We start from the raw sequence: 14046 nt of genomic DNA on the forward strand, positions 1-14046 counted from the left end.
TATTATGCAATACAGTAAGAAACTAATTAGCATAACTAATCCAGACATTGTTGTATGGTGCAATTTAGAATACTTTGGTTTCTACAAAACTTTGTATATATGTGTCATACTGGTTTCTCCCTCAATATTTTTCTTTGTAGCAAAGATAACACTTGGAGATAATTTCAGGGTTACACTCACATGAATATTTTTATGTTAAAAAATATATGCTTACACTTACCTGTAAAGATATTGATCCAGTCTCTTTGTTTTTACTAAGGAAACTAGAAATGGACAAGTTCAAATCAATGCTGCTGTTATCAGCTGTAGAACCAGTGCCTGAATCCGCATCATTTTCCTTCAAATTCTCCGATTCCAGTTGCTGCAAAGTCTCAGTATTGCCTTGATTATCTGTTTTGACCTTCTCATTTTCTTCAGTGCTAATACTAATACTGGGGACTGGAGTGACTTCAGAGTCATCAGCTTGTTCACTGACATTGTCTTGAAGCTTATTCTTCATTATTTCATCTGAGGTAACTGCCGGATGTTCTTTGACTACCTGGACGTTGTTTTCCTGTATATTCTCAGGTCCGCGCTCTCCTGAATTTTGGTCCATACCAGTCAGTTTATCCCCCAGTTTATCAGGAATATCCTCAGGTTTAGTCTGTACTGCCTTCTGGTCTACAATATCTTTTCCAGAGTCTTTGATCTTTGTTTCCTCTGTGCTGTTTATATTACTGATACCCTCATTTTCACTTTCTGCCAGTTTCTTGTCTACTTCAATCACTGTATCTTGGCTTTCTGATAGAGTTTCTTCAGAGCTGATTATCTCATGGACCTGCTTAGCCTGACTTTCCACTGGCTTATCCTCCACCTCAGGTATTTCATCCCCATCACTGATGGGTGTTTCAGCAATAGCACCTATCTCCTTAATGTTGTCAATTCCGTGCTTTATTAGTTCCTTTTCTTCATCAGACACTTTAACTGTAGCATTAGGCAGAGCTTCTGTAGTGGTATCTATTACTGCCTCTTTCTGAGCTTCACCTTTATCTTCCTTTTGCTCTGTATCTCTATTTTCTGCAGGGACCTTTTCTTCCTCACCATCCAAGTGATCCATTATCTTCTCCTCTTCTTTTTCACCACTTTCCTTAGAAATGCCTTCTTCAGTTTCTACCCTATCTTCAGTTACAGGTACTACTTCCAGTTTGTCATCTTCTATCTGTTCATCTGCCATGGAATTTTCTTTCTCCAAGTTAGGTTCATTCTTTATTTCCACATCAAGTTCTTTACCTCCCTTATGGAGTTCTGTATCCTCATGCATTTTTTCCAGGCCTTCTGTATTCTTTTCTGCTGGCACCATTTTTCCTTGTTCATCTTCACCAGATGGCAAAGAACCGTTCTGCACTTTCACATCGCTAACAGGAGTATCATGTATGTTATCAGCTGTTTTCCCAAATTTAATATCCTCAGATTCATCTCCAGTTGTTTTGTCCTCAACTGCATTACTTTCTGTTTTCTCAGAGAGAGATTCCAGGACAGAAGCATTCTGTGAAAGTTTATCCTCTTCAGAGCTGGCAATACTAAGGTCAGAGGATGCACGTTTCTCTGCAGGTAACTGCTAAAAAATTTAAGCAAGAAAAACATTCAATCATTTTGTAACTTAAAGCACAGTTTTATGGAAGAATATGTAAACAGACATCAATATTGTATTCACATGCAGTTATATGAATTTGATAACCTCAGAGTCCTTCCCCTGGACTATCACAGAACAAGCGCATGAACTGCAGACAGGCTCTGAACAGAAAGTTTCGCTGTGATCAAGGGAAAGGGATCATGGTCATCAGCTACTCTTCAAGGGTCTTTTTCTTTTCACATCTCTTTTTTTTAATCAGTTCAGCTTCTCAACAGTCTCAGCTACAGCTGGATTTGAAAGACTTAACTTTGTGCCAGCTGGGCAAGGAAGAAACTAGCTTTAGTGCAGCACTGATAAAAGGCAGTATTACGTCCTTCTTCTGCTTTACTTTGTGCTCTTGGATAAAAATGCCTGAAAACTTTTTATCTGGTTTTAATCATGTTGAAACCTCATTAAAATGGTGAAAACCTCCAGCAGATCTGATTAAGTGGCAGTACAAAACTAGAACAGAAACAGTTACCTCACTGTAGAAATTGCCGCCGCCAGAATATGAATAAATGTTATCAGATTCCATAGAGACATCCAAAAGAATATAGTAATAAAGCATCATTTTAACCACAATTGCCCTTTCACTCTTCAAAGTGATTGTGATATCTGTCTGTCTGTATCTACTGCTAGAACCCTGTAATTTGCAGATCAGGCTTTTGATTTGCCATACGGAACATCGTAGATTAGCTGTTGCAGCAGGCACAGGTTTGATTGTGCATTTCCTACCTTAAGGATTTCCCAAGCACACAGACTTTCTGTTTTAAGTCAAAATTGCATTTAAGATATTTCTTTGTGTAATTGCTCAAAAAGTTTAGTGTTGATCTTCCAGGAGTGTTTAAAACTACCCCAAGGAAGTAACGTGAAGGGCTCTACCTCACACTTTGCTACAATGCTGCTTGTGAGACACTTGACTGAGTCCCAGGGTGGACTTCACTCCAGCCCTCCTGGATGGATGGCTTGGCAGCGCATCCACGGGAGGGGAGCTGCTGGGGATGCACGTTTGGAGCCTGTGGGATGGACTGGGAACGCAGTAAGGACGCCAGGGGCCGTGAGGAACGTGCAGATGGGTGAGGGGGAAATGGAGGCACCTGCTTGAGTACTTGGCTTCTCCAGCAGTGCAGGTACAGCAGCTCTGGGAGGCACAGGGAGCACACAGCCTGGGCACTCTCCAGCCTGCACCCCCTCCCTGGACATCACAGTTTTCCCTCTCAGCAACCACACTCACGCTCTAAGATTCTTAAAGCATCTTTAGAACTACATTCATTATAAAATATGTGCTTTTTTTCCTACTCTTTGAGAGTCACACTGTAAAATCACAAACTTAGTTTACAGCATAATAGTCAAATACTTTTCTTAATCTTTTAAATACTTTATGGAATACAAACACACATTTCTTCATTCACCCAGTCATTATGACTTAAAACCATTTACATAAAAATCAGTATCCCATTTTTAAAATATCACATATACATTTAAAAATTTTAAGACGTTAGTTAGTCTTTCTTAGCTATTATTTATCAGTAGTTTTTAAGGAGTTCAAACGTGCTAATTTTGAAACTGCTGGCTACCTATTTTGTAATAAGTTTAGAGTATGCTTATGATGTTATTCCTAGAAGATCTGATGTCAAAGTTGGGCTAATACACCTGAAACTGAATTCTCCATGGGAAATTTGTGACGGCATATTGAAAAAAGTAAATTTTAAACTGACCAGAGAATTTTCTGTTTCCTCTTCTTCATCCTCATCTTTACCATCTTCAACTTCTTCTGTAACTTCAGCCTTAGCTTCTGCAATCAATTCTCTTATTGGTTTATTTGAAGTAACAGTAACAAATGGATGCTTGTGAAAACAAAAAAAAAAATAAGCACAATTTTAAGTGGTGGCTTCATAGTATACAGTGGGAAATCATAATCTGAAAGAAATTTCACTTCAGAGAAGTGTTACTTTGGTTGCCTCACATTTGAAGATTCACAATTAACATAACTTTTCCAATGCGTTATTTCTGCAGACATCTTAAAATCAAAACATTTGTATTCAAATATACTGTATAGGTATAAAAAACTGTATAAGTCTAAAAAACTTGCTAAAAATACAAATAATTCATTTATACTGACCTTTTTCACAATCCAAAGAACAGAAGTAGAAAGATTTTTAAAGAGGTTATTTTTCTTGGAATTATGTTTCATTTCAGTTCCACAGTTAAATTACTTCTTGACAAGCTTTATCTAGAAAATACACTTTCCAGAAAAAAAGTGCTTTGTCTTTACTACAACTTTCCCTAACGTGAACTAGAATTCTATCTTTTTCTTTAGGAACAAGCAGGTACCTGTTCTTCTCCTACTGTCTGAATCTTCTTTCTCTGCCTGGCCCTGCTACTTAAATCTATTCAGCATATGCCAGATGGATTGTGGATAAAGCAAACGGGTGCTGACGTTAAACACAATCAAATGTACCTGGTCACATCTATTCCTGTTCAGCTGTTCTGCAGTGACAGCATTACAGAGGAGGGCTGAGCATTAAAGCTTTTAAAACACCTGTCAGCAACTGGCCACAGACCTAAACAACTCCTTCACCCATTGTAAGTATCGAAGTATAGTTACTTACACAAAGGAATTAGTTGAACATATTTTGCTGTAATATAATTAATAACCTGACCTCTGCTTGGTATCTTTTAATCAAATTTTACCAAATAAGGATCAATTTTAAAAACAGACTGTGGACAAATACCTTATTAGAAAATATTTAAGTAGTTACTATAATACTGCTCTGCTTTAAAAAAAAATACAAAATATGCTTGCCTTTAAACAACAGTTCTGAACAATTAACTCTTCCTACCTGTAGAAGTTGAGTTGCACTCCACCTTGCATCTACATTCTTTTCCAAACATTTCTTCAGAAAATCTTTAAAATCTGATGACCTACACAACAAACAAACAGGCAGTGGTTGTTCTTCTGTCTTAACATCAGACTAGCATATAAACTGAAATATTCTTTAGGTTCACATGAATCTACACTGAAACTCCAAGTCCTGCTATTGACTCAGGAAAACCCAAAAGGAATACAGGAATGCCGAGACCAATTCAGCACAAAGACAATCTTTAAAAGGTTTCTCCATTATCAGAAGAATTTACTTTTTGCTCTGGACTATTAATACACCTGATCTGCTATATCACTAACAATCATGTGAAGATATTAAATTGACCAAATAGATAATGGCTTTTAAAAATACTTTCTTAGTATAAAAATGCTCTAGTTTCCTTTCACTCAATCTTTTTTAGATGGCCTTCAGATCTGTTACTACATTTGTAAAAAAGCCATTTCACATACATTTTAAGGCAAAGCCTGTAAAATACTTCTGTATAAAAGGTTCTATACATAACTATGACCAGAAAAAAAGTTCAAATTGTGTCAGAAGATGTATATACACATGTACAAACATATATTGGGATTGTATGGACTTGCCTTAATGCATAAAACTAGACCACAAAGTTCCACAGGGCTGTGCTCATCAAATTTAGCAAACAAATGACTTAGAATGCCTTATATTGGGGTGGGGAAGCTGTCAGTAAAATACAAACCACTTTGAAGGCTGTGCCAATGTCGGCGGATCAGATTTTGCGATTTTCAGCAGCACTCGCATGGGATTTAGTTCGTGATGAGGTGGCTCTATTTGAGCCATTTCTATTAAAGTAATGCCAAGAGACCAGATATCAGCCTTGTAATCATACGGTCTGTCTTTAGAGGTCTCACACATTACTACTTCTGGAGCCATCCTGCAAAGAGAGCAACAAAATTCCAGATGAGAAAATGTGTTTTGATCTGTTCTGAGAACAGTTCTGAACACAGACATTCACTGAAGCATTTCAAGAAGCACATTCCACCATCAGCACATTTACACAGTATCTATCAAGCTTGTAATATCAAATTAAAAGTAACACTAAGATACTAGTTCATACAAAAAAGTCAGCAAAAGACTGCACTTACCAATATGGTGTGCCAATAAAGGAGTCTCTTCTTTGTATTGTTCTGGTGTTTTTAGCTGATACTCCAAAATCCGCTTAAAGCAAACAGTAAAATACTATTAATATGGTGGTGGAAAACATACTATATTTTTTTTACTTTACAACTGTCTTTTAAAATGGTGTATGTTCCAGAGCAAACATTCTTCAGTATTAAAAATTCAAAGTGAGGTAAAAATATTTGTGTTCTGATAGCCGAGTGCCAAGGTTTTATAGCATTTATAATAGAAGATCTTGAATAAAACATATTCTACATTTCTAAAAAAAACCCCTAAACCATAATGCTGCTGTTGGGCTGTATAGGACAAAAGCAAAATATGTATTTACTGCAGGAAAAAGTGCATTAAATTCTTTTAAGTAGAAATTAATTTCTTTAGCCTATGAAGTTTGTATTCATCAAACATAGCATCAACTATATCATTAATTCAACAACTCGTTCAATTTTTAATTTCAGGACTCAAATCTTCACAAAGTTACATTTCCCCTTCATCTTACAGGCTTCTTTCCATGTGATTTTTCACTTTATAATAAATATCTGAAATATTTATCTGCATATGTACTTTTCATGGAATGTCTACCCAAAATACCCCTTTACCTCTTTGCAATTAGTTATCTATAAAGCACTACATCTCTCACTAAAAAAAAAAAAAGAAGGCATTTAACTAAGTGATGTATGCTTATAATAGATATAATTTTGTTAATGAAGATCTAGAGATTAGAGCAAAGGGACAAAGAGCCATATGTTGACATCTTTAATCTGTACAAAATTATTTGATGGGCTCAATACTTAAGAAGTCTAATTTTGCTCTGTGGGAAAAAAAATCAGGACTAAAATCTATTGGTTCAAAGGCAAAACACTGAAGTTTTGAGGACTACAGGTGTTGAAATAATAAAACTCATATCTATATAAAAATAAATTGCAATAAAAGAAATGTACTTGCCATTCGCACCTCTGTAAAACAAGGAATTACCCATTTCTCTGTATAACAGAATCCAAATACAAGTAGTTTATAAGGAGTAAAATGTTCCTTCAAAGGATGCTGTACATTTTTCATAATTACATCAAGTCTTTTTTTAGAAATCTTAATTAGCAAACCTGAACGCATCAGCAAATGCACGTGTGGAAGAAATCTCCTGTGGTCTGAACTGTTAAGTAGTATCTTGAGAGAGCCTGCAAGGTGCTGTGTACCAGCTAAGCTTGACAAAATCTTAAAATAGTTCCAAGTCTGTATGAGAAGCCAGGTCATGTGAGGGGATGAACTGAAACAAATTACTCCCTCTGACCATGAGACTCCTGCTATGATCTGTGGTTTCTTTTACAGCAGTGCCAAGAAACTAAAACAGTGGTTCTATTACATTTAAACATCAGGACTATGACCCTGAGTGCATCACTAAATGTTCAGGCTCCAAAGAAAAGCTACACCACTAAAGTTACAGTACTCTGCAGACTAGAAGAAAGCCAGATGCAAGGATTGTGTTCAAGGAATAATCTTGTACAGAAGGGATCCATGGAAAATCACAATCACACTGAACTGATCAATACAGCAAAGTAGGTTCTTAAATATTCTCAGTTTTCCAATAGAGAAGGTGCAAAATACCTTGCTGATACTGTGATCAATATGAGTTAGGCAGGAGATATATTCCTGAATTTGGACATATCTTGCTTCCATTTAAAAGGAAAGTCTGTATCAAGGTTGCAAATTTAGAGCCCCAGTTCCCTGTGGCAATATTCTGATTTTCCTTACCTCTGCCCTCTGTGCACCCAAAAAAATACAACTGATCACACTGATCCCATGCAGAGGGAAGGCTTTGAAACCTGAGCGTGGGTGGGCATGTCATGGAACTATGCCATGGGTAGAGCCACTGTAAAGGCTGACAGCTTATACACATTTTCCCCTGAAACAAAGTGGATCCAGATAATTCCTGCTCTTTCCTGGCTGAATGAAGGGATGCTATTCACCACAAGCAGCCCTTTGTCAGTTCTGCATGGAGGAATCCTCATCAGACTAAAAATGGGGATGACTGCTTAAACTGAGATCTAAAAAAACCCAGAAATCAACAATAGTAAGCTGTATTTTGTTCCAGACTGTTCTGTCTTAATTTCAGTGCAACAAAAAAATGAAAAAGGAATGGAAAACTAAGCTCGGTAATTCAGATTATTACATCTCTCTCAAAGGAAGAGACAACAGTACAAGGTACTGCTTTTTGGTGATTGTGAAGAATGTTCCCTTTCCAAATTAACAACTTCAAAGGGAAGTTCTGATGTTATCACAGTGAAGGTAAGTATAATCAGGAACTTTATACTAAGAAACAGTAAGGCCTATGACGACTTCTTGTGCTGATTTTGAAGTATGAAAGATGTGACAAGTATGGTCAGGATATTTGCTCAAGTTTTTGTTTTTTTTTTTTTTTTCTTGATAGTACCAAACCCTGACAAACTACAGCTTAAGGAAAATACAATTAAAAGACCATGCCAAGTTCCAGGAAAGAGTTTTATTTGCTACAGGCTTACCTAGTTTAATGTCTCCATCTAATGTGAAAAGAATATTGCCAGCTTTTAGATCTCTGTGGATGATCTTATTCTCATGCAAGTAGTTCAGTGCTTCCAGTGTCTGCCTGCACACCACTTTGATCTGTGGCTCTGTTAATGGCCTTTCAAGCTCTACAAGAGAGAGACAGAAATAATCACAACATTTTTGCATTTTACGTTACATGTTCATAGCAAACACTGTAGTAATATATGGGGAAACTAATTAATCTGACAGATTCTAAGCATCACATGTCAGAAAAAAAAATTCTATCTTAGAATATTTGCCCCTTCCAGTAAAGATTTTATTCCTTGAACCCAACCCCCTTTTCATTATGAATTATGTATACCTACCTATCTGAGCTGTGAAAAAAATAGATAGCTTAGAGACTGTTTCTTTTGTGTGGTACATAGAGATGCTAAATACCAGATCTTTTACAAAATATTTGCATATCAAAACAATACACATATGAAATAAGTCTTACAGTATATATTATCACCTTAAGGTATTAGGATTATTATTATTATTATTTGAAATAACTTATTTACCCAACATTACTGCATCTACTGCTCCTCCTGCACAAAATTCAATCAGGATCTGTATATAAACAAATAAAAAAATACAGAAATTAGAAATTAAATAGTTCCACTGAACTGAATAATTGATTAAGGGAGCATTATTGGGAGATCAGAGTTTCAGACTATTCAGTCTCAACAAGTTATTTTACTAACAAAATACTGGTACTGTTACCAAGCTAAAAGTAGGGCTGTGCTGCTCAAGCAAATTATTTGAAAAATGCCTCGAGACCCTCAGACAAAAGTTTTAATCCAACTATAAAATAGCATAATAAAACTTATAAAACATAATGACACAGTCATCTTAAACCTACTCCTTGTAATGTGATTTACATAATCCCTGCAAACTCATTTCTTGCTTATTAAGCTCTACTTCTATACTATAATCTCTGAATGAAAAGTCCAAGAGCCAAATAATTTTCCAGTAACTGATGCTATCTCCTATATTGTTTCATATGAGATGAAAATACAGAAAAATGCTCTTAAAAGCATTTTGAATTACTAAATTCAGATGTTTACATTAATTTTCCTTTATTTTCATTCATGCCTACAATACTTCAAGGCCTTTATCCCAGAATGTAATAAAACCAGAACAAGTCCATCCCCAGTTCTGAGTTTCCATTTGAAACAAAAATATACTGCAATTGTTTTTGAGTACAAACTATGCTGCTGTGAAGGACAGAAAGAATATATACAAAGGAGAAAGAGAGGAGACAAAGAGAATGAGGAGAGCAAGAAAGAGGTAATCTCATCCAAGATTGACACCCCACTCTTCCTAATGTGTTTTTCTTTCTTTAATTTGAACTTTAGGTATTATAAATTATAATCTTCTGTCTGGGAGCTAAGAAGCATTTCTTGTCAGAATCTCAACAGTCAATATGCTTGGAAATAGTATGTTATTTTTTATTTTTCTGTAAAGTAATTTTAAAATCAGTGTATAATTGCCGATAAAAGAGGAAACCTCAAAGTATACCTTGTACCACAACACTTATATATGCACCACTTATGTCACATATACTTCACATTATTATTGCAATTAATCCCCACAACAATGGTACCAACAAATATATTATATAATGCAATTCTTTGTAAATCCTGTAAACATTATTCCATTTACATGCTTCTGCGTGCCAAGTACGTAAGTGTGGGAAATTGTACATAAATAATTTATTTCTCTAAAATTTGTAGTTTGGTCTGACAAAGGTCTCTTTGCTAGAGAAATTACGTTTCTAATCTTGGAAAGCAAACATGTATTTAATGTCCAACTCTCATTCTTCTCTTTTTTGCCCTCACTAAATTCTGTTTATTTGCCACATCATTAGCCTTGTGGCTTACAAGCCCCTGCATTTCACTGTAACTATGTAGCTCCAATTTTATTTTCAAAGTGTTTACTTCTATCTTTATTCTGACAGTGAAGTCTACCCACTCAGTTTCATATTGTGCCTCTATGCCTACTTGCTTTATGCATAGAAATTTTTTCACTATTCCACTGTTTTATATAATAATTTACTCTGCACTGAGATCACCAACTTTTGAGCTTAGCAAAACAAATGTGCATCAGGAAACATGGTATTACCCTTCCACCATTTGTTCAAAGAGTAAAGCTTATTTGTAAGACTCCCAGGAAATCATCTTTTACTTGTTTTAGGTATCTTTTTGAAGTATAAGCTCTTAATACTCATGTATTCTTTGTACCATTCCAAAAGCACCTATAAATATTGCACTGGATTACCTACAAGTGCAAACCATTCTGTCACAATTAAAGCTATCCAAGCAAACACCCAGGATCCAGCACAGCAGGGACGTGCAGCCCCACATACGCTCTCTGCACGTCAAGGTACAAATACCCAGGGCTTAAGTAAATTAATTATTATTCAAGTCCTGGGAAACTGTCCTTCCTGGGGGTGCCAAGAAATTTGCTGGCATCTAAAGTATGTACTTCACAGGCTGACCTTTCCAGCACTTTATTTTTCAGGTGTGGATTCTGAATCTCACTTAAAATCATGCTAATGTAATTGAAATCTGAGTCCTGCTGTCACAAATAAGCACCAGTTGAGAACTCTCTCAATACACAAAATGAACTGCTAATTTCCACATTTTAGATTCAAATCCCTGACCAAATGACTCAGGGTAGCACAATTCTGCAGTGACAATTTCCTAAGTCATACTCAGTTTACAAATTAGTTTTGAAACTGAGCAGTTATCCCAACAGTGACAACCCAGATGAAATCTGACAAATATTTTGATAAAGAAAAAAGTGTAATTTCAATAACCTTTTGAAATAAGAAAAAACATTTAGAAAAGGAAAAATACCTACCCACAGATTGTTTTCATAGTAGAAAGCATCTAGGAGCTTGACAATATTAGCATGATCACAGGAAGCTAAAATATCAATCTCCACCATGTAATCTTCAAGTTCTTCTTCTGATTTAGTATCTATCACCTTTGCAGCAGCCAGAACTTTCGTTTCTTTGTTCTGAGCCTGTAAAAGAAAAGTCAGAGCAAACATAAAAGAATTTCACCAGAAAACTGGCACCAGCAAAAAACCCGCAGAAATAAAGCAATTCTCTCTCGATACTTCTCTACCATTTTCCTGCCTCCAGTTTCCTCCTCTACAGAAAGAGAACACCTGCATATTAAAGAGGAGATAAAATCTAGCAGAAAAGGGTTTAATAACTTTTCTCAAGGCCAAGAAACAATGAAAGACAAAAATGTAAAAATACTTAATTCTCATAACATTCTGTAAACCATCATCAATAGCTCAGGATAACTGCTGCCTTACTAAGGTAAAGTTATGTGCTGCTCCTCAAGCACCATCTATTAACACGTGGCAAGGAGTAGGAAGGAGCCTCTACCCTCTGTTTCTGCCCTTCTGACTCTCCCCACGTTGCGGCAGCACCGCTGTTCCCAAAGCCAGGCAGAGAAGCAGATCCTCCCCCAGGAACCAGCTGAGGCTCCTCTCCAGCCAGGGGCTCCATGAGCTGCCAAGCCATCATTGGTTTGTCTGGCATTTCATTCCCTCTGCTTCAGCAGCCTGGGAGGACTCCCATAGGTGGGACCCATGGAAGGGGGGCACTGCAAATCCTGCAGCCTCTACTGCTTTACTCCTCACCCACACGCCAGAGACCTGCTGCTGCTGCAGTGACAGGGACAAGTACAACAAGCAAAGGGAAAACAAGATTTTGGGTACCCAAGGAAAAGAAAAGGCATTTCTACTGTGCATTTAAATATTCTTTGGCTTTTTTTTCAAACATAAGAAATTACAGACAAGTCGGGTGACTTATTTAAATACCAAAACATTTCAGAAACCAGGAAATAATACTTATTAACAGAACACTGATGAAACCTAATCACAAAAAAATATACACACTCTCTAAAAATTCTCTTTTAAGTTATGGTTGAAGAAATGCTCAATTTCAAGCTGCAGCAAGCTTTAAACAATTGCATTTTTCTCAAGCCATCATAAAACCACTATTTTGTCAAGTAGTGACATTTCCAGCAGTTACTTCTGAATAAAGGAAGTGCAGGACTGAAGTTTACTTCAGCCATTGTATGTGAAGACCATGAAACAAAGTCCTGCATTTACTCCATTGAGTTTTTGACATTCAAATGAAATTAAATGGCAAAGAGGGGCACAGGCTCTCTCTAAAGCATCAACAGACAAGGACCTACAGGGGGAATTCCAACTTCTGATGTGCAGCATCACAAGGTGGTTCATCCTGTCTCTGCTAGTGTGGATTGTGCACGCCCCCAAATCTATCTGGGATGATCCCAGGACAGGACACAGCAAAAATCCCAAAACCTGAACTTTGTCACCTAATGACTTTATCCCAACATCAGGCAAAAGCTGGTATCAGAGAGTAAGTATGGATTCTTAAGAATAATTCTGAAGGTCTAAATATTATTACTTGCACAGCTATAAATAATTCTCTCAATGTGGTAAAAGATAATAAAATATTTAAAGATAAACATTTATATTAACATTCAGTAAAACAGCAGTAACAGCAAACACACTTATAAAGCATAGTCCCAGCTGATTCATCTCATGTTGAGGGTAAAGGTTTTCCATTACATTTCTTTTTATCTCAATATTCTTTCCAAAACAAAAAACAACCAAATCTTCCCAACCTCAATATTTGTCCTCCCATGTTTAACAACAAAGATAAGTAATCTGTATAACATCATTTGAAAGCCAACTACTGAGAAGTTTTCCAACACACATTCTAATAATAAAAAGGAAAAGGTCTGCTTAGTAACGCAAACAACATTTGTTTTGCTTTCATGCTTTGTAGCAAGAATGAAAGAGCAACCTTCCTATTCTGGAGCTGCACCGTAAATTAAACACAAAAAGTGAAACAGATGTCTGACCACAACAGAATTAGACTTGGTAGCTTTACTTGTGCAGAAAAATGGTTTTTAAAGCACCCTTCTAAAGAACTCCAATTTTAACTGTAAATGTATTTTTTTGAAGCATGCATAGCCACACACTCTTCACTGCACCCTAACAGATACTTAAAAAAATAAAGCTGAAATTAATTTTTACACAGATTTGCTTACAAACTATATAATGGCAATAATATTTTGTTTAAATAAAGCCATCTACATCAGGTAACAGATGTTACTGCTTCCAGATTTAGTTTCACCTTTGAGCAAGAAAGGCATTGTTAAGTTAGTGTGAATGATTACATGCTAAGGAGTTTGCTGCATTTACAGCATATAGTGTTTTCTTTCTACTGACAGAACACTTTGTATTTTGATTTTTCCCAGATCCTTTTGCTTAAAGTAACTTGAAATCTGCTTTGAGTAAGCTTCTACGATTTCCTCCTTGTGGCAGCTCTATTAAAACACCTCATTACAAACCATGAATTATTATAGACAGTGTGATTATCTTTATGAGCATCTTAACAATTATAAACAAAACAAATGTTTGCCTTTGTTCTGATTTAAAATAGTAAAATTTTGTAGATCTAGATCCAGACTTCTCTTCCAGCTCTTAAAAGAAAAAAGCTTTAGAATTAGCATATTTCCACTGGCTATTTCTGAGGACTGATGAAACATTTTAAAAGTATATATATCTAGTTACACCTGAAAAAAAATTGTATCTTTTAAAGTTCTTTTTGAATAAGGCATTAGTCATCTCCACCCCACAATGCACTCTACGAAAAATACCCATCTATTTGACTTACTGTAAGTAATGTGCTCTTTTGAACAGTGTAGGAAAGGATTTTACTGTTCATGCACAAGATTTATGAATCACTGTACTGTA

General features: G+C 36.1%; 1 protein-coding gene across 3 annotated transcripts in view; it reads right to left on the reverse strand.

Annotated features, from left to right (window-relative positions):
* SLK (STE20 like kinase) overlaps positions 1 to 14046 on the reverse strand; it is a 49546-nt gene that overhangs the window by 17207 nt on the left and 18293 nt on the right. For 2 of the 3 annotated variants that reach the window (XM_053949498.1, XM_053949496.1), the window contains exons 2-9: positions 11098 to 11262; positions 8754 to 8802; positions 8190 to 8339; positions 5643 to 5715; positions 5237 to 5431; positions 4495 to 4576; positions 3370 to 3498; positions 221 to 1597 (exon numbers count right to left, since the gene is read on the reverse strand). In XM_053949498.1, coding sequence (XP_053805473.1) covers positions 221 to 1597; positions 3370 to 3498; positions 4495 to 4576; positions 5237 to 5431; positions 5643 to 5715; positions 8190 to 8339; positions 8754 to 8802; positions 11098 to 11262 — 2220 coding nt within the window. The remainder of the gene's footprint in view (positions 1 to 220; positions 1598 to 3369; positions 3499 to 4494; positions 4577 to 5236; positions 5432 to 5642; positions 5716 to 8189; positions 8340 to 8753; positions 8803 to 11097; positions 11263 to 14046) is intronic. The other variant, XM_053949497.1, reaches the window with a different exon arrangement.

This window comes from Vidua chalybeata, chromosome 8, assembly GCF_026979565.1.
Source record: "Vidua chalybeata isolate OUT-0048 chromosome 8, bVidCha1 merged haplotype, whole genome shotgun sequence".
NCBI lineage: Eukaryota > Metazoa > Chordata > Aves > Passeriformes > Viduidae > Vidua > Vidua chalybeata.